At 40.7% G+C, this 21560-nt stretch overlaps 1 protein-coding gene and 1 long non-coding RNA gene across 2 annotated transcripts in view; both read right to left on the bottom strand.

Annotated features, from left to right (window-relative positions):
* The window catches only part of LOC135336052 (uncharacterized), an 89101-nt gene that overhangs the window by 32664 nt on the left and 34877 nt on the right, over positions 1-21560 (bottom strand). The window contains exon 2 of the mRNA XM_064531826.1: positions 17033-17101. Within this exon, the coding sequence (XP_064387896.1) occupies positions 17033-17101 (69 nt within the window). The remainder of the gene's footprint in view (positions 1-17032; positions 17102-21560) is intronic.
* On the bottom strand, positions 1186-2188 carry LOC135336103 (uncharacterized). Its single transcript, XR_010394698.1, has 2 exons — positions 1572-2188; positions 1186-1520 (listed from the first exon to the last, which is right to left on the bottom strand). It is a non-coding gene; the product is annotated as an uncharacterized LOC135336103 (long non-coding RNA).

Below are 21560 nucleotides of genomic sequence, written 5' to 3'. Positions count from 1 at the left end.
TACTAGCTAGCGCATAGCTAGCTAGAACTAAACTATTGCTGTTGCTGAGTCAGCTCCTTGTGCAATGTTTTGTAGCCTCGATCATATCCCAGGCCTCTTTTCTTAGGCCTTGTGAAGGAGGCTTGTGCATGCTGTTGAGCTGCAACATGGAGCAGATCTCAGACTTTTTCAGCTAGTTGCAAGGAAGCAGCCTTATCTCCTCTCACTCTCAGTGCAGTCTGGGTAGGCATTGTGATTCTTTCATGTACCAAGAGTGCATGAATGTAGATGTAACATCTACAGTATTATACATCCTTTTGTTGATTAGAACGAGTTTTTTGCATTAACTTTTTCATATTCAGTATTCACTTATTAATATGACAGTTCAAAGGTAAAAGTGTGAGCAAATTGTAAAAAGCAAAAAATTTCGTCTCCGGCGAGGCGGGAGGGGGATGCTCCCCCTCCCATACCCACCCCCTGGGTGGCTTCGCCCCTTTCTACTAGCCCCCCCTTTCATTTTTCCTGGATCCGCCCCTGACAAGACAGTATTAGTAAATTGCACATACAATTTCAGTGGCGTAGGCAGAGGGGGATAACGGGGCTGGGATTAACCGCTGAAAACATCACCGTATTCACGTGGGATGCAGCAATAAAGTAAGTCAAGGGACCCCATGGACCCTCCTCTGGATCCGCCACTGTAAAATTAACAACTAGGTTTTTTGTAGCCTCGAATCCAGGCCGATTAAAATACGGCCTGGTCTCTATTGCATGTGTAATTAATCATAGGCGTGGTCCATACACGCCCACGTACTATCTACTATGTATGTATATGAAGCTTTATAGCCTAGCTATATATAGCTAGCTGTGGCCTAGTGGTCTGGGGGCCAGACCTTTTTCTCAGAGGGGCGAGGGGGAAGAGGAAAGGAAGGTCTGGAGACTCTTGCAGCACTTCCGTGTGCTCTTGGAATTTCAATAGGGAGGAGACTTAGCCTCGATCCCAGGCCGAGTTTTCGCTTTTATAACGGTTAGGCGAACAACTGGGCCTGGTACTAGCCTCGATCCCAGGCCGAGTTTTCGCTTTTATAACGGTTAGGCGAACAACTGGCCAGTTGTTCGCCTAGCCGTTATAAAAGCGAAAACTCGGCCTGGGATCGAGGCTAGGCCTGGTACTAGTTGTCTGCGCATGCGTCAAATTTTCATTGTATATTTGTGGTCGGCAAAAATATTTAATAAATCAATAATAGAAATTTGTACACAGAAAATGCACAGAGTGAGTACACAAAAGATGCACATAGAGAGCTGCTTCACAAAGGCCTGGGGAGTTGCCAGTTGTGCTGCAGCACAATTACAGTGACCCAGGGCAACTCGGGATGATTGAATGCCTTCAAATTACGTTTCAAAAAGATTTAGCAGGCTGCTGGACTTCTCTGATTCTAGGCCCCAACTCATAACTCAGTTAAATTTTACTTGAGAAAACGTAGATTCTCTTGATGTCTCTGAGCTACCCAGCAACACTCGAATGAGCAGGTCATACTCCAGTCCTGTGAGTATAGGACAATATTAAAAGAAACCAAAGACGGTTAAACCCTTACCTCAAACTGTCCAGTCTCGTCCGTTAGTATAGCCAAGAGGAGCACTGTTGGGATAGCTGGATATTAGCCATTGCTCCTGTACAGAGAAGTAGACATTTTAAATACGTGTAGATCTATACATATTAAATTTCTCGTATTAAACAGGTTAGTGTCATTGTCGACGAGCTGATGATGGCAGCACCAAGTTCTCTAGCTCACACTCTTCACTTGATCCACCATATCAATGATGAAACTATACTCTACCTACATACCGGTAGATCTTGCCAAACATGAACAAAACTTGATAGCATAGCCATAGGGCCCACACAAAAATATCTGACCTTAACAAGCTTGACAAAGCTTTATACCTCTTCCCTTGTTGTTTAGTCTTCAGAATAAGCTTCAGAGAAGAGAGAAGCTTCAGCTAAGAGCCATTCCAATCGATTCCAATAATGATAAAACGGGAACTGACTTCTAGTACACGATAGTACACGAATATAAATGTCACGAAAGTGAACGAGAATATCCATTCGTCAGAATCTGACGAACGACTGACGCATGCGCAGACAACTAGTACCAGGCCCAGTTGTTCGCCTAACCGTTATAAAAGCGAAAACTCGGCCTGGGATCGAGGCTAGGAGGAGACTGTGATATTGGAGGTTATAAAGAAGGAGTAGATGTAGCAATACTCTCATTTCATTGGCTGTATCTAAATTTCATTGGCTGTAATCCAAATTCCACAGAGGCAATTTTCGCATTTCATTGGGTTAAAAATCACATGACGTAGGATATGCATTTCATTGGCTCTGGCCACATTCCGCTAGAGCACACGGAAATGCTGCAAGAGTCTCCAGACCTAATCCTAGCTCTCTTAATTTTGCCCCCGAGCTATTAGGTCTGGCCCCCAGACTAGCTGTGGCCCTCTATGGTGTTGTCGAGAAGGCTTGCACACTAGTCTGAAACCAGAAGAAGCTCTCATCAGGGGCGGATCCAGGGGTGATTTTGAGGGGCTGAAGCCCCCCCCTTTTGAAAAAACTACCTATGTATTGCTAGTCTGAGGTTACATCAATTTTGCCACCAACCTTGTTACTTATGCATCTGCATGTAGACTCACTGATTTAAGAGATGCTAGACAACAGCCAAGTCTAGCTACTAAGAGTATAAAGGATATAGGCTAGTGCTAGCTAGCTGGAACTAATATAAAAGTGCATAGGTCAACTATTGCTGTTGCTGAGTCAGCTCCTTGTGCAATGTTTGTAGCCTCGATCATATCCCAGGCCTCTCTTCCTAGGCCTTGTGAAGGAGGCTATTGTGCATGCTGTTGAGTAGTCGAGCGCCGCCGCCCTCCTTGAAGGAGGTCTGGAATCAAGCCTATCCACAGTTTTATTCTGGCCTGTTGCGCAATAGTATCATGAATATCATTAACCCGAGGCGCGTGGGCGGCCACGGGTTATAGTAGTCGTTTGGTTTGTTTGTTTGTTTGTTTGTTTGTTTGTTTGTGACAGGTGAATCTACTCACCTGGATGCCACAGCACTGCGTTTACAGCATGGATAGCCTTCATACAACAAGTTATTAATTTTAATAGTGGCAGAATTTCATGTTAAACCTTCGTTGTCAAATAAAAACGAGCAAAAGCTAAGAAGCTTGTGACTGGGTCTGCTTACCTGGATGCTCTAGCACTGCGTTTACAGCATGGGTAGCCTCCACACAACAAGTCAGTACTTCTAATAGTGGCAGCTTTCGGTGTTAAAGCTTCGTTGTCTAATAAAAGCGAGCAAAATGTAGCTTGAACAGAACTTGCACATGTGTTACTTATAACTGAAGTGATCCTGTACCAGGTCCAGAAACAATGGAACAGGGTCACTAAAGTAGAAAGCTGTATATACCAGGAACAATATTGGAACAGGGTCACTAAAGCAGAAAGCTTGCTTTAGCTGACTGGGATCCATGCAGGACCTGGAGCCATACTTCTCTGAGACTCCATGCTTCTTTGCTGTGATCCTAATCCACAGTGCATATATTTATAGTACTACTACCTGTTCTCAAATGTTTCAGCATGCCTCCAGTCTGGTTTAGTTTTATTGCTCCTGAGTTGCTGTGCAAGTCATGCATGATGATGATAACAACATCACTATATGCACTGCATTATATCAGTCTTCTGGTTTCTTTATAATCATGTCACCAGCCGAGGGTTTGCACTTTAGTGCTCTAGTTTATTCTATGTGAAATTGTTGGATTTCCAACAACAGAACAAAACTGTGGATAGGCTTGATTCCCGACCTCCTTCGGGGCAACGGTAGAGGGCGGCGGCGCCCGACTAGCTGTTGAGCTGCAACATGGAGCAGATCTCAGACTTTTTCAGCTAGTTGCAAGGAACCAGCCTTACCTCCTCTCACTCTCAGTGCAGTCTGGGTAGGCATTGTGATTCTTTCATGTAGTACCAAGAGTGCATGAATGTAGATGTAACATCTACAGTATACATCCTTTTGTTGATTAGAACGAGTTTTTTGATTAACTTTTTCATATTCAGTATTCACTTATTAATATGACAGTTCAAAGGTAAAAGTGTGAGCAAATTGTAAAAAAGCAAAAAATTTCGCCTCCGGCGAGGCGGGAGGGGGATGCTCCCCCTCCCACACCCATCCCCTGGGTGGCTCCGCCACCCTCGTACGGGGCTTCGCCCCTCTCTACTAGCCCCCCCCTTTCATTTTTCCTGGATCCGCCCCTGCTCATCTACCTCTATGATGGTTGGATGGTCGTAATGTTTTGAACTTGGTTTCTGTACAAATGAGAGCGCGCCTTCTTCTGGCTTCAGACTAGTGTGCAAGCCTTCTCGACAACACTTAGAGGGCCACAGCTAGCCAGCAAGTCTTCTTGACAATGCAATAGAGAGTATAAGCCACAGCTTCACAGGAGACAAGTATTTGTACGGAAAGAAACTAGTAAACAAACTAGTTTAGGCCACTGTTAGTTACATACTTGTTTCAGATCAACCTCCTTCCTCCGTTTTGCTCACCTCCTCAATTAAGTCATTATTGCTGATGTCAGCCATTATTTGAGGTCAAAGTCCTTTTTTTTGCTGACATTGCATTATTTTACCATGTGCCATGTGCAAGTTGCATAGTGCACCAAAAAGCCATTGCGTAAAAAAATTTTTTATTTCCTTTTGTGAATTTTCGTCAGTTAAAAAAACAGGATATGACGTCATCAAATAATGGGATAATGAGTAATGAAGACCTCTCTCCCTCATCAGGGTTGAGCTAGATTCTCATCTGAAACAAGTATGCAACTAACAGTGGCCTTACGGTATAATTTTACAAAGGTTTACTAAAGTATAACGAGTCACCCAGATTCTGGGTGACTCAGTTCGCGCATGTGCACTATCACCCATGCAATAGAGACCAGGCTGTATTTTAATCGGCCTGGTCTCGAGGCTAGGTTTTTTGCAAAATCTCACCTTTGGCTGAACGAACAGCTCCCTCCCGATTGAGTAAAAAAAAAATTAAGATACCCGTGGCCGCTCACGCCTCGGTACATCAATAGTAGTCTTGTAGACAGAAGTGATTCAGGTGATGTTTTAAAATGATTCCTATGTATAATTATATATAATTATTATACAATATTTTATTGTTATAGTGGGCAAATCGGTTAGGGAGAGAAAAAGCCAACGGTTTCCGGATAAGGTGTGGAACTTTGTCACAACATCTATAGATAGTTTGGCTATCTTATGAAAGTTCAATGTCGCAAATATCTACACATCCTCCGCAATGCTCAAAATAGCTAGTTTTTAGTGTCGTTTCGGTTAGGGAGAGATTTGAAGAAGATCTTACGGCTAAGGTCAAAAAATTACACAGAGTATAATAATTATTAAAACTTGAATAAATTGTCTAACTTTTGATAAGAAAAAATGTCCATTAGTTCCGGAGATATTTACGTTTTTTTTTTTTTACGATCACCCCATTTTTACATAAAATGTTCTCTAGACTGGATGCATGCACTGTGCTATATACCCGTGGCCGCTCACGCCTCGGTACATCAATAGTAGTCTTGTAGATATAGGAGGAAGAAAAACAGAAGTGATTCAGGTGATGTTTTAAAATGATTCCTACGTATAATTTTTATATAATTATTAGGCTCCTTGTATCTCTTCACAACTGTCGTGAAAGCCCAGGAAACTTATTGTGTCCCATGCATGGGGTTAGTTTGAGATGTATGTACATCTCAAAGCTAACCCCATTATGGTAGATATCGTTTGGAAATGAAGAAAATATAATCTCAGAAGTATAGCTATAGATTTTAGGTACACAGAGCGCCTTTTCATGCTTGTGATCCTATAGTACATGCATGTACCTATATAATCTTATATCTATATAAGGCTGTGTAACTAAGTATAAATGCCTTATGCTGATAGATTAACATTGACATGTCACACACTCGTCAATATAGTCCACACAACTATAATTAACGGTAGAAGGAAATTAAGTAGAGTTGATTAGCTTTTCCAGTAGCCAAAATTTACCCTCCTGCGGACCCCCCTCCCGTACCCACCCCCCGGAATTCTTGCTTTTTGGCCTGACCCAATGTCAAATACTTCTATGATATCAGTTGCAAGAATAACTTACACTCGCAAGCTGTCAGTGTTGCACGGCGAACATAGACTGCATGCTTGTCAATCACTATATGCATGTAGAGACTCGCGTTGCACAGTCAGCATATATAGTGGCTGTGGTTCTCGTGACGTCAGTCTACTGCACGTTGCATGTTGAGTGGTATGTCACTATCAATGATCTTGTGGTAACTGCATGCGGTCTAGCCACTTGAGTTGCCACACATATTGTGGCAAACGTTGCACGAGTCTCTACACGGAGTTTGACCAGTCTAGTACTGCTCGCCGTGCAACAGTAACTGCTAATTGCGAGTCTAATAATGCTGTAAGCATATAGCATGTCCTACTATGATTGATGGTAAATGCATCCCTACATTTACACAACAGTCCTTAACATAAAAAGGGAGAGAGCAGTGTCTTACCAGCAGTGGAATTGAGTAAGACAATCAATGTCAGTATAAGTGGGACTTGAAACTCCCATCCTGTGTTATTTTCTTTACTGTTTGGTTGTAAAGCAGGATCAGCAACAATCAAAGGATGCGGTGGCCCTGAAGGTGGCGCCACGTGCTGCGCGCTATGCAGCAATTTCAGGCTAAGGTCATGTGTGGTTCCAGCCTCCTTTGGTGCTATGCGGAGCTTTGCCACTGTGTTATTAGCTGTTTGCTTTCTGCGCATGTTAGGCCACTAAAAGAGAAATACCGGAAGTGAAATTAAATAATGGGCGTGGTCTAGCGGGGTCCAATTTGCTGGCGTATACTATAGTGTACCAGCATATATGCTATCTATGCTGCCAGTGACTGGTTTTATTCTGGTTAGACTTTTGTTCAAGGAGTTTCTTTCACTTCTAGTCTCACTAGGTACCTGGCAGGCTAGCTTACATACATATACATGCATGCACGCCATGCATGCAGTCTCAAGAAGATCCTAGACAATCAGATGCTACTCTGTTCTGCCGGTTAAATTGTAGCTAATCCTTTCCAGTGCCCAAAGTTTTCGCTGGCATTGTCAGTAAAGTATGGATCAATCATGAGCTAGATCACTAGATGTAGATGTAGCTCAGCTAGGCTGCAAAAAAAATGTGAGTGCATGGTGTCACTGGTTTTTCCATGAGCTTTATTATAATTATATATACTTAATATAGGAATTTTTATGACATGTATGGGTCTATACATCACTACACTGTTTGAAAGTATACAGAGCTAGATCTAGCCTCGATTCCAGGCCGATTAAAATACGGCCTGGTACCTACTGCAGGGGTGATAGTGCGCATGCGTTAGTTTATTCTCCAGAATCTGGGGAATCCCCTTTTTCTTTCTTTCATCTATTTTCTATCTTTGTACATCAGCTTAGCTCTCTATTGCGTTGTTCCAGAAGGCTTTCACACTAGTCTAAAGCCAGAAGAGGCTCTCATCTACCTCTATGACGGTTGTATGGTCAGGATGTCTTACCTTGGATCTGTACAGGCTATGGGAAGTGTATGGTGCCTCAAACTGCTACTTGCGAAGACAACCCGGCTATAGGACCATCCTAGACGTAGATGAGAGCCTCTTCTGTCTTAAAACTAGTGTTCAAGCCTTCTAGACCAACGCAATAGACGGCATAAGCCACAGCTTTACAGAACTCAGTCATAGAGATAAAGTATTACGGAACATATTTTTAGTAAACGGACTAATTTCCTGTGTAATTTACTAAGGTTTTACGTTCGTAGTACGATTACCCATATTCTGGGTAATTTGAAGCGCATGCGCACTATCACCCCTGCAATAGGTACCAGGCCGTATTTTAATCGGCCTTGAATCGAGGCTAAGCTAGATCTAGATAGCCTCGATCCCAGGCCGATCCGTCTCTAATTGAACGCTAGGTCACGTATTGATTGTATCTGGGCGTGTATCTGGGCGTGACTTCGTTATTATTATTAAGTCCATGTGGTCAAATGAAAATTGAATAATGGCTTCTAAGTTTGTTCTTTGTAGGTTATGTTGCAGCACTGATGCCATACAAAACAGAAGATATAAACATTTGTTCAGCAGTAAGGCTCTCAAAGAAGATATTCCAGGGTAGACTCGCAAGCCGTCACTGTTGCAGGCGAACAGTAGACTGGTCAAACTCCGTGTTGAGACTCGTGTAACGTTTGCCACGATATTTGTGGCAACTAACCGCATGCGGTTACCACAAGATCAATGATAGTGACGTTTCACTAGAAAACTCTACGTGCAGTATACTGACGTCACGAAAACCGCAGCCACTTAAAATATTTTCTGATATGCTGACTGTGCAACACGAGTCTCAACACGGAGTTTGACCAGTCTACTGTTCGCCTGCAACAGTGACGGCTTGCGAGTCTAATTCCAGGGAGGCTCAGTCTTGCATTGGATCTGCCTGTTAGTGATTCAGATGGCCTGTCAAAGATTGTCTGTCTTTCTTGTATCAAGAAGATAGAGTCCATAGAGGTGTTCAGGCTCCTGGCGAGACGTAGCTACCAGAAACAAGTGTCCAAAGAGCGGCTCCCTAGTAGTCCAGTAAGATCAGCCCCTAAGAAAAGGACTAAGGACACGAGTGGTTCCGACGCATCTCCTTTCACTGTGAGCTCCAGTGGCGGATCCAGAGGAGGGTCCATGGGGTCCCTTGACTCCCCCTTTTGAAGTTAACTTTAGAAGGCTTAATGACACCAGCTAGCTATTTATCAGTTTTTTAATTTGATTCGATGATTGTACCTGTTGTTTTGATGTATCAACTGCCAAAGGAGTGTTCAGGTTAGCCTAGGCTAGCTAGTTGACTGTTCGTGGCATGCAGCTAGCTAACTCTTCTATGCAAGTCTATTATGGGACTTCCCCTGGCTGAGTATGGGATTTTCCCTAGTCACGTGTGACCGGAAGTGGGCGTAACCCTAAAAAATTCTCGCGCTGCGAGCTGGTTAGTTTGGAACCCCCCTTTCATTTTTCCTGGATTCGCCACTGAGCTCGCGTCCAACAGCACACCCAGTCATTTCGAGAACCTCCACAATCACATTCCTCATAACGTCTGTCACAGTAGCCGTTGCAGCCAACATTGGAGCACCAGGAGGGGCAAATGCTCTAAGCTCACCTAGGTGTGCATAGGCACATATCAAAACATTTTGTCAAATGAATGTAAAAAATATGTAAAAGTTATCATCAAACATTTAATCTACAAGTATACAAATGCAGTAAAAAGTGAGACAAAAACACACAATTTGTACTTTAAACACTAAAAAAGAAGGAATTTTACCTAGAAATAATTCTAGTTTGCTCTCTATTGTATAATCTAGCTATTACTCTTTCCAATGATACCTCACATGCAGTTTCTACATGAGCTGCATACAGTGTTTTTCAGGTTTGAAATATAACAGTGATGACAGTTTTACCATTGAATTGCAGTGACTGGAAAGGGACTGTCCCAAACTTTACATCATAAATTTTTGTGGGAAGGAATTTTGCATAAGTGCATGTAAGTAGAGCTAGCTAAAGTTTATTGTGCCAGCTAGACTACAGTATACCTTCTGAGGATGACAGATCAGCCCAAGTAACAGCCAAGGTATACTACTGTAACATAGAGCTGATGTCAAGTTTCCAAGACAAGCAAGGCAAAGCAAAGACAGTGCCCAGGAACTGAAGAAAGCCCCTGAGAAACTCTCTCCTGGTGGGATTTACCGACACTGACGATCCATCAAGAGATAGTTAACATACATTATATTGGATATGATGATGAGTAGAGTAATTATGAATGGAGAAAATAGCTGGTAGACTTGATGGATTGGATGAAAGTCCGAACAGTGACACTTGACACCTGATTACAGACTTAGTTTATTCTCTTTTTCATTGTATTTTGAGTTAGGAACCAAGATTAAAGTATAATCTGGTCTGCAGAAGAAAGGTACAGATGCTAACTTGAATCTATGCTACCTTGTTTGCTAATTACACTGCAGTACTTTTATTATTTATTATGAAGAGGAAATGACAAATATGACAAGTTATGACACCAAATATTGAGTGGGCGGTAACAATTTTAATTTGACATTTTACATTGCAATGTTTTGATATGAGGATGAAAGTCAGAGCTCCTACAGAACACTATAGTGAGGCTGGATCGTGATCGTCATGGTGGGGGGGTTATGTTATTCATTAAAGACAACTATATTTTTGATATCATCACTACTGATTATAGAAATTATATTTGTTTCCATAACTTTAAGTCAAGTATTTGTATTGGTATTTTTATATGCCCCCTTCCTCACTTTTATCAACCTTTGATGAGTTATTTCATGTTTTAGTAGTCTAAATAGTTGTTCAATTTCAAATCTTATTTTACTAGGTGACTTTAATGTGAATGTTCTGTCAGCAAATATACTACTTCTTTGTGCAATCACCTTGCAAATATTACTGACTGCTTCTCTCTAACTCAGGTGGTGAAACAACCCACACGCATTGCAGCTGATGGCACATCAACCCTTATTGACCTTGTTCTTATATGTCATCTCCAAGAACTCTAAAGTACTGTGAAACGGTGCCTCCACTAGCCAACTCTGATCATATTGGCATCAGTCTACAAGTGAAAGTTCGTGCAAACTCTCACACTCGTACGCACACAAACAAAGTATGGAGATATTGTTATGCTGACTTTGATAAAGCAAGATATATGTTGGCTACATTTGATCTTACCAGCTTCATACACCCAAGTTCTGTTGAGTCATCCTGGAAAGAGTGGAAGAATGTATTCATGACCACTATATATGAGAAACTGTATTCCCACAGCAGAAATCGCAACCAGAAAGAATCTTCCTTGGCTAACGAAGAAGATAATAAAAAAGAGAAACTATTACTACAGACTTGCCAGAAAATACAACAAACCCTCTGATTTTGCAACCTACAAACAAATCAGAAATAAGGTTGTGACCACTCTCAGACAGAGTATACAAGATTTCTTTAGCACCCTCAAGCCTCAGTCAAACAAATTTTGGACAGCTCTGAAATACCTGAGAAAATCAGATAGCTCTATCCCATGTCTTGTAGTAAATTAATGGCCGCAAAATCGAACAGGATGAAGAAAAGGCCCAGGTCGTTAACAAACAGTTTTATGCAAATTTCAACCATTCACTTCCTCCTCTTGACCCAGATTCCTTTAAACAACCAACTAGAGACTTACCTGAGAACTTACGCTGCACAGAAGATGAAGTATTCAACCTGTTATCAAATCTAGACACCACAAAAGCAAATGGTCCTGACGGAATCTCCGCCAAAATGCTGAAGGCTACTGCTGAAACGATCACCCCAAGTATTCAATCTATCGATAAAAACTGTGAACTGCCATACGACTGGAAATTGGCTCATGTCTCTCCAATACCCAAATCAAACGACAAGCCTGATCCCTTACCCTATATCGCTACTCTCCATCCTTGTAAAGCTCCTGGAAAAACATATGTATAGCAAAATCTTAGAACATCTAAAAGATAGCTATATCTTTCCTCTCGAATAAACAATGGGGTTTCACTAAAGGAAAATCCACCACAGGTGCGCTGCTTACGGCAGTGCACAATTGGAACAAACTGCTTGAAGATGGTCAGAGTGTATGTGCAGTCTTTTTTGATTTCAAAAAGGCATTTGACAAGGTTCCTCACTCAATATTGTGAATTTAGATCCCCATCTGGTATCTTGGGTAGCAACCTACCTCAGGAATAGATCACAATATGTCACAATAAATGGAAAGTCATCAAATATCTCCGAGGTTGTGTCAGGAGTTCTCCAGGGTTCGGTGCTGGGACCTCTTCTTTTCCTAACCTATATAAATGACATCGATCTACATCAAAATGAAGGAAGTCTCTTGCTCTATGCTGATGATCTTCTTCTTTACCATCCTATTCAATCTCCTGAAGATTATCTAAAATTGCAAGGAGATATTGACCAACTCCAAGCATAGTCTGAAACAAATGTACTCTTGTTTAACCAAAGCAAGTGTAGACTATATCAAGAAAATTCAGCCACCACTTCCCAACATGTGTCTCAATATCAGTGGACGTCCCCTACTTAAAGTTGACCACTACAAGTACATTGGCGTGTGGATCTCTCATGACCTCTCATGGTCAAAACCGACATAGAAGGACTGTTTAGAAATGCCTGCAAGCCGGTTGGTATAATTTACCGATAGTTCTATGGCCATGCACTCGTCACTAGAATGCTTAAGACAACTCTACATCTCACTTGTGAGATCTAAACTGAAATATGCTGCCCCTGTTTGGGATCCACACCAAAAAACAAATTCTCACAAATTAAATAGAAAAAGTACAAAAGTTTGCCCTTACAATGTGCACAAAACTTTGGAATAGGGACTATACTCCCTATATTAGACACTGTGGACCTACCGTCCCTTTCCACAAGAAGATTGTACCTGAAACTATCATACCTTTACCAGGTAATAAATGAAATTCCTTGATCCACCACTGGAAAGAAAAGTATGCCCTCTCAATCTTAAGAAGCACAAAAAATATACAGTTTGAAAGTCTTAGACCAATTTGCAGGACAATTAAATGCATATGCGAACTCTTTTTTCCCAAAACCAATAATAATCTATATGGAATGAACTATACCACTGGAGCTGCAGGAAAGTACATCGATTTTGTCATTTAAGAGACATGTACTCTGTCACTTGCATTAGTATAATATTAGTCTTTATTTTTAATTTGTACACGCTATTGACAATATTATAGTACTTATATAGACTGTATATATAGTACTTACAATAGTATTGTAAGTACTATATACAGGTATTGTAAGTACTATATACAGGGCACACATTAGGTTAGCATAATATGCTACTAGTGTATCCATGATTTTGCAGAATAAAAAAAAAAAAAGCAGTACAAATGATTTCGGGTATAAATTAAAGCTGGCATATAGTCCACTTTATATACAACATGTACACTGTTAGAGAAAGTAATTGATCAATTCAGTGGTAAACCACAACTGTAGTGATTAAGTGTACTCTCCACTTGGACGTAGATCTAGAGTCTTCAAGTTAATGTTTGTTCTATAAAACTGTAGCGCATGCTGCTGAACTTTGGCATTGGAGAACCATTCTATAGATTATGTGTTCTATTATTTTAAGCCACTTGAGATGTGGGCGTTTCACACATGTATAGTATGACGTGGCATGACACAGTGAGATAGCAACACGTTTGTATATGAGCTGCATACTTTTCATGCACTCCTGGTTTCATCTATAGGGTCCATGCATGTTGCCATGGTCACTATATCTGTTCCTCTATTCAATTGGCCACTACGTAAGTTCTCGTTGGGAATGATAGCATCCGGTTTGTCCATCAAATCAACCAATGGAATGACAGTCTGAGTATAATTATAGTGACGGATGTAATACTGGTATACCGTTATTATTGCAATTTTCATTGTAGCCATATGCATCACGAGAAAACTTTCTTGTTCTGTCTCAGGTCTCAGTATAGCAATAGTGCACAAGCTTCTTTGTTTCTTTATTGCCTCTGCTGACCTAAGATCGATTTTGATAAAGAGTATTCAATTTAATAAGCATTCATTCAGAATTACCTTTCAAAAATTAATGTGATTACTCACATTTGAATTATATAGGCTGGCTATACCGTACCCTCGCAAAAATACGCCCACTATATTTCTTTAAGAACTTTAGGCGTATATTTTCATGAACAGCGAGGTTTTACTATAGCTACACCCGCGGCCTCATCGAGGCTTATATACTTTTGACTATACATAATGATTATTAATAATACCATTTCACTAAATAATTATATAGCAGTTATAGACATGGTATATATGAACAATAATATTGATATCTAAACGATTACATGTCTGTCCTGTACACAGATATATATACTTGCTTGCTTGTGATATAATCAGTTCATGAGTCCGAGCCAGTGACCACACCCCTCACACCTCCTGTACAATATGGAGACAATCAGTAATAATTATAATTATCAACAGTTCATGCATATACATTATGCAGGTTTATACTAATATTGGACATGCTACATGTCCATGCAATATTAGTATATATACCCGGCCAACAAACAAGCGTACATGCATGCACATTATAATTATGGTATGTATACATGATATAGTTACTCACATTATTGACATTATTGAGTTAAGTGCTGACAGATATCATCAGCTATCTTGTCTTTTCTCAGTCCCAGTAACAAATCCAGTAAAGCTTTGTAAGTTGCTGCGAAAGGATCGTGTCTTTTCCAGAGAATCAAGCATTCGAATCAGTCATGGCTACTTGAGTTCCTTCATAACAGTAAAACCTATTCACATCGGCCTGTTCAGCAGGAGTTAGTCCCATTGCATTTGCATAGATCTTTACACCTTCGAAATATTCGGCCAGGTAAGGAATATCAAAGTCCCCTATTTCATTGTTGAGCTGCTCGTCAGTCAGACTGTATCTGCTCACTAGATCTTGGAGTGTGACTCGATTAGCAGCTGGTTCTATAGAATGAACATTAATCAGTTTTACCTATACCACCTAAACTATTAACATTCAGGACAGGAGTGTAAAACCATTGCTGCATGACTCAATGGTTTCAAGGCAACAATTGAAAGTATATAGTTACTACCGTATAGCGGGTATATTTCGAGGGTATAAATTTTCGCGGATGGACCATTACAAAGGATTTCGCGGATTTTATTTTCGTGGTCTGAGTTCCAGCCTTTTGGCGCATGCGCACATCAACATGCAGCTGTTACCACCACACCGTTAGCCTCGAATCCAGGCCTAGCCTATAACGGTGAGGCACCTCTTATTGTCGATAGGTGTGGTCAATAATACTGAACACGCCTACTATTCAATAAAGATATAAATTTTCGTGGGTATAAATTTTCGCGGTAGAGGCTCAATCCGCGAAAACCGCGAACATTTATACCCTCGAAATATACCCGCTATACGGTATACATGGCAATAATTATGCATACTGTATAAAGCTTAATTTTGTTGGTGCAAATTTTCGTATGAAATGCCCAATAAAATAGTTAGTTTACAGCTCAGGATATAGTTATGTTGAACGTATTCCGGGTATATAGATATGATACTCTACAATACAAAACAATACGAAAATTTCCACCATACAAAAATAACCTGCTATACAGTACATACATTGCTGGTTATACGTTGCTTTATCTGATCATCAGTGAATTTACCTCTTCTAGTATGAAGTTGACTGTCCCCAGTACTAGCTGATGTAGCTCCTACTCTCTGGACTGGAGCTGCTGAGTATTGGAGCCTTTCTGATGACAGGGACCTCTTATCTATAAGAGTGATCAGTGAACAACAGTGTTACAGTTATTGAAACAAATAAAGTCACCGTCAACCCAACCTTATGATGGCGTCATTACAACGGAGACAGTCTCATAGTGTTCTCTAATCGTTAACTTCTGATTCATATCAATAGAGAGTTCACTTGACGCTGAGAACAAAATATTGATATTATTGATACACACTACATGGATTGTGATTATGCTATTATACTAATTGAATAATTATTCTGAAGTCCTACCTAAGGTAGGGGTAGAGGGTATCTGGTGGTCCTGTGAAGAGTAATACAATATTTATTATTATTGCTTTTAATAAGTGCTGACATCAGCGTTTTACATTCAAATTGCACAGGAAGCGACTCATCACCGACTGTGCAGATATTTTTCCATATCGCACACCCGGAAGTATTATTGCACACTTGTTATTGCACACTAGGAAGTGATTCTTATTTGGAATAAAACGTTTTCAGCAGTGAGAGAACAAGAAAAACATAGTTTACACACTTATAATCATGCATTGCAATGTTTATCAGTCTCTTTTCTTGTTTTCTGATGCTCTGTATCACTTCTGTGCTTTTTTTGCAGTGAAGCTGAGGGTCAGGAGGTTGTCAGTGTTCATATTTAATGCATCAAACAGGTATCAGTGTTGGGAGTGGGTGCTTTGAGCGGAGTATTGCACATGTAGAAGTGTACTGCACCACCATATAAGCCTGTTCAGGCTTGTATAAAGTCGTTTTGGCTTCAAAAACGGTTGTCACACTTTTCTTCAGTTATAGCGGTGCATGTTTCCTCTTCTGATACACTGGAGCATGATAGAAAGCAAGCACATGCTGTTTATCCTTCAGAACTATCCATTTTCAAAACGGGTTGATGGTTGTCAACGTTTGTCTTGTCTTTTTTTCTTGTCTGTTCTCTACAAAATCTTTAAGTAGCCTTCTGCAAGCTCTCTTGGTGTTATAGAGTCTTATTTCTTTGTCTTTCTAGCTGTTTTCTTTCTCTTAAACTCGTCTTCAACTGGGATAACTCAATTTTGTTGCTACGCATTCTTCTGGTTGATAAAGCAACCGCATGTTGCGCATGCGCAGATTCAACCTGCATTTTGGTTGCCAAGCAATAAATGCATTATCCCATGGATACTGATGATTATCACTCGTCCGTGCCTAGTAACTGTCACTCGTGCCTTGCAGGCACTCGTGCAGTTACTGGCACAGACTCGTGATAATCTTCAGTATCAATAGGATAATATCATATTATTTCACAATTAAATTTTAGTGATCCTCTTGAATGTAAACTACACTGCATGTATATACCAGAATGAAAGCAATAAATTATTATGTATAGTTTCTTAATTGCACACTTCTACTGTGATTGTTGCATGTATAATAGAATAGGTAGGAAACATTATGTACACTCGCTTGCATAATTATGTTAAAATGCTTTTCTTTCACTCAAAGCATCAGACTAGCTATAATAAAGTTTTATACATTTCACAATAGATGGTTCTTTCTTAGAGCCTAAAAAGATACAGCTTAAGCAATTGTTTATCCTGCAACATACGACTACTCACCATTTGCTCATCACCACTGATACTAAACACAGAGGGATCAATATCATTATGAGCCACACCAGCTAGGTCCTGTATGTACACGAGGGGAAGAGGGACTAGTAAAGTAAACAAGTTAAAAATAATTATTCATTAGCTATTAATAAAACTCCACTCACCAGAGGGTTTCTCCCAGTGAAGACGCTGTACTTGTAGAGTCTCCCTCAGACAGTTGTAAGTCCCCTCAGTCTCACTCCTCCACGTCTCAAGAGCCTGGACCACCTCCTGTCTGGGACTGACTGACTGAATGTTGATAATGGAAGGGCTCAGGATTTTTCTGAATATGGAACTGTTTCGGAGATATTTGATCTGGATTTTATCTATCTGAATCGGTAATTTGGCTGGCAAAATGAGAAATGAAAGATCTGGAGATTTTTATATTTTTCTTGGCATTCTTGTCACTGTGGATACACTGTATGGTGGTTTGATCCAGGCCAGCGTACGGCTCAAACTGTAAGAGATGCTTGAAGGTGAGGCCAATTTGTTGTGTTGATTTGATCATTCTTCTGTTGGAGGAGACAGCTGCTGCAATATCTTTGATGTTGACCAGTGGGAGGTTAGAGGGATTTTTCAGAGGATGCTTGACAACTTCATCTGGATCAATCACCGATACAATCACATTCACATTGCGGCCAAAACATTCAACAGTCTCACAGATTGTGCTCGCAATTCTGGAGCGAAGAATCAGACCTTCAGGTCAAACTGTGTCAGTGCGCATTTTGAGAGCAAGAGATCGGCCATTTTCAGCAAGCTCGAGATGTGCGGTTATCCAATCATCGTCGCAACAGCAGATCCCACTCTTCCACACAGAGCAAAATTTTTGTAGGGAAGGGACATCATGCATTATGTTACTGGCAGGGGCAAGGCGGAATGTGAACACTATCCTCAGAATGAGGACCTGAAGGCAGCGAGGATCGAAAAACTCTGTTCTTTGAGATGTTTGAAGTATCCAACCAAAGTGGTACTTGATACTTTGAGCGTTTTTCCAAACTTGCTCTGGAGTTTTGATTCGAATGAGCCCTGGAAAAAAGAGGTATCGAGTGTCAGACTCAGGAACAGAAGCATATCTGTCATTGGAAGCAATTTCCTTCGAAATGAAATCTAAAATTTGCTCATGCATCTAAAATTTCGAAACACAGCTCTAAATGTGACATGTAGGCAATAAGCATCTCTATATGTCAAAGCCATTAAATTCTTTTTTGAATTTCGACAAAGGCACCACTCCAGTGCTTGACGCTAGCTTGCAGTGTTGGCGGAAACCTTCAGGAGCAAACACGGCCCCAGTGACTCTGGACAGAAGCGTTGCTTGGTCAATCACTAAGAAAGACTTCTCTGGAAAGCTGTCATTGCGGAGAAACAAGAAGAGACCTCTTTTATGCAGCTGGTCACAGATCTCTACAAGGTGAGGGACGGTGCTGGGTATGAAAGAAAGAATATTTTGGGTGCGTTTTGACAGATCCTCGTTAAGATCGCTCTTAATTCTTTCATATACATTTCCCAACGACAAAGCAAGGTCATCTTTGAAGCTTTCGGCAAGGTAGATGTAAAAGGTGTGAGCATTCAAGCTGATGGTTTCTGGAGAGCGGAGAACAGCGGAGCTTTTCTGAATCTGTTTTCTTGCTTTTGTCCTATCATTCGAATCAGCAAAGTGACAATCCATTGGAATGAACTCTTTAAACTCAAACTTTGGGAATTGCTTGATAATGGGGGCAAATATGCTCTCTTTGGCTTGTGGATCTTCTCCCATTTCCTTCACCTGGTCGGCATGGCTACCAACTACTATCACATGTGCTTTGCCTTTCAGACTGGTACACTGGTTTTGGATGAGGGTCAACCAACGATACATGGAATCAATAATCGCCTGCTCACTTTCTGCAAGCTTAGCACAGAGGATAATGATGGGTGGTGAGGTTTGAACAGCATTCTCCAGGATGGCACAGTGGCTCGTGTAAAACTCTTTTTGGCCAGCAAAATCAAAGTAGATGATTCTCCCAAACTCTTTGGTGTGTATTTCGTATGGTATGATCCCCACTGTCCTCGCATCGACGCCATCTACGGGTCTCGTCTTCTGTAGTTTAGACCAGAACCCTTTTGGACTCAGAATGGACTTCAACAGAGTGCTCTTCCCCACACCACCATCACCAATGATGAGCACAGACAGAGGAAGGTCACAGGGCCAGAAGTGGTAGTTTACAGCTTGTAAACTATGTTTGTACTTGCGAGTGTACATCATAGTTTACAATGTTGTTGAATTTTAGTTCATCTACAATAGTTTCCTTCATAGTTTACAAAGAAAGTTGATAGTGTAGAACGTTGTATACTACTGTAAATGAACTCTTTTGGCCCTGTGGGTGTGGGGGTCGCTCGGAGGAGAGCTTTCCAATGAGCTTGCTGTGTTCCTTGTAGACATTGGCAGCCTTGGCTCCGTGTTTCAAGAGGAGCTTTATGATCTTAGGGTTGTTGGCCAAATCGAGAGGTGTCTTGCCTTCTTTGTCGGTCACATTCGGATCACAATGACATTCTGCCAAAAAAAACTCCACCGTTGAATCTTGCTCATGCTTTACTGCTAGCAAGAGGAAACCTGAATACATGCAGGTGTGAATTATTGGACTAAAATTTAGTGTACTCCGCCATAGGATACAGTAATTACTATAGTATTATCCGACTAGAAAAACATTTGCAATGTGAAAAATTGCTAGGATTGGCCAGGGAAACCACAAAAAAGCGTGGAAACAAGAAATCAGACGAGAGTATAACTCCAATCCATTACAACATCAATCACATGTACTGGTAGTTTTCCATGTTTTCCCGGCCAATATACCACGCAATTTTACTGGTGGGGTAATGACCAATCCCTATTATACATCCATTTTGGAATGTGTGGGCATATAATCATGATGATTTGTGATGAATTGATGTTCCTAATACATGCAGTGTTGAGCACAGGTATACACACAGTCCATATCCATGCGTAGTAACATGCACGGACCGTACTGGTGACCTGCATGGAATGATGTGGTGGATGGAAGCTGGTAGATGGATCTGGAACACAGTCCTATATACTATGTATTGTACATGCATGTTCATGACGTTGTAACTGAAAATGAACATACTTACTTCTAGGATCACAATGAAGCTGGTTCACAAGATACTTGACTGTGTCCAAGTGGCCATTAGCACAGGCCAGAGAGAGTGGGGTGTCACCAGCCTTGTTGACTGTACCTGCATGCATGTATATATGAAGTGATGCAGCAATTGATGTGCCATATACTTCTAGGATCACAATGATGCTGGTTCACAAGATACTTGACTGTGTCCAAGTGGCCATTAGCACAGGCTAGAGAGAGTGGGGTGTCACCAGCCTTGTTGATTGACCCTGCACATACAATGCATGCACCACAATGTGACATGCATTGGTTCATTATAGTGTTTGAAACCTCTAAAGATAATAATAGTGTGTAGTAGCAAAATAGGATAATTAACTGATTAAGTATGCCTCATGCATGACTGTGTATACTATACCTGTTTCCCCCTCCCACTCGAATGCTTGGATTGCTAACCGAAGATCAATGCACTGAGTGGCACTGCAATAATTATATAATGTCGTAGCCTATAAAAGGTTGAAAGGAACTTACAATCATTTATGTTGATTTGTATCTATTATACATACATGCAAATAATAATACGTTTGACAAAATCAAGAAGAAAAGCGATATACATAGTAGAAGAATTAGCCCCTGACAGAAGGCGACGTAGGAAAATTCATGGATAGAGTTGTAAGGATGTGATACTAGAACTCTCCAGACTAGCAACAGGACCTTTGGAACACCTTGTCGAAATTAACAGCCTAAATGTTCATTTATGTGAATGTGACCGTCGACCATGGTTTCATGGCCCTCTAGCTCTGTGCAATGATGGCTTCAAGCTCAGTGTTTTTCTCGTAGGCTTTCAACTCCTAGCCTTAATTGATACACTGTCTACATCTGGTTTGCTCTTTTGGAAAGCTATGATATTCGAAGCACCTTTGATGAAACGATTATATGGATCTGGCTTAGGTACATGTATGTACATCTTCGAAGCAAGCTGAGCCTATTTCTTCAGACGAAAAAACGATGCTATGATCAAGTCAGCAATTTGGTACACATGAAACAAGTCGAAACAATATAAACATTCAACTTTCTAATACTTTTCAGCTTTGCTTGTGTACATATTCAATCTGCTTGTATTATTACTATAATTAATTATGATGACATTCAGATTAATTATAGCCTCGTTCCCAGGCTCTACTTTATTTTATTTTTTCTGTTCTTGTTTCAACATGTAGACTATATGCACGTTACAATATGCATGTCAACATAATGCATGCAACATGCTAATATGTATGTTGCATGATACAATTGGGGCGAGCCCTGAGGCGAGTCCCATAGTTTTATGGGCTTATACCTTGGTATACAAAGTCACAATTCATGAACCTCTATATAATGACATTAAT

The sequence above is a fragment of the Halichondria panicea genome, chromosome 5 (assembly GCF_963675165.1).
Source record: "Halichondria panicea chromosome 5, odHalPani1.1, whole genome shotgun sequence".
Classification (NCBI taxonomy): Eukaryota; Metazoa; Porifera; class Demospongiae; order Suberitida; family Halichondriidae; genus Halichondria; species Halichondria panicea.
Note: the sequence above shows the minus strand (reverse complement) of the source record. Positions and strands in the feature narration are given on the sequence as shown.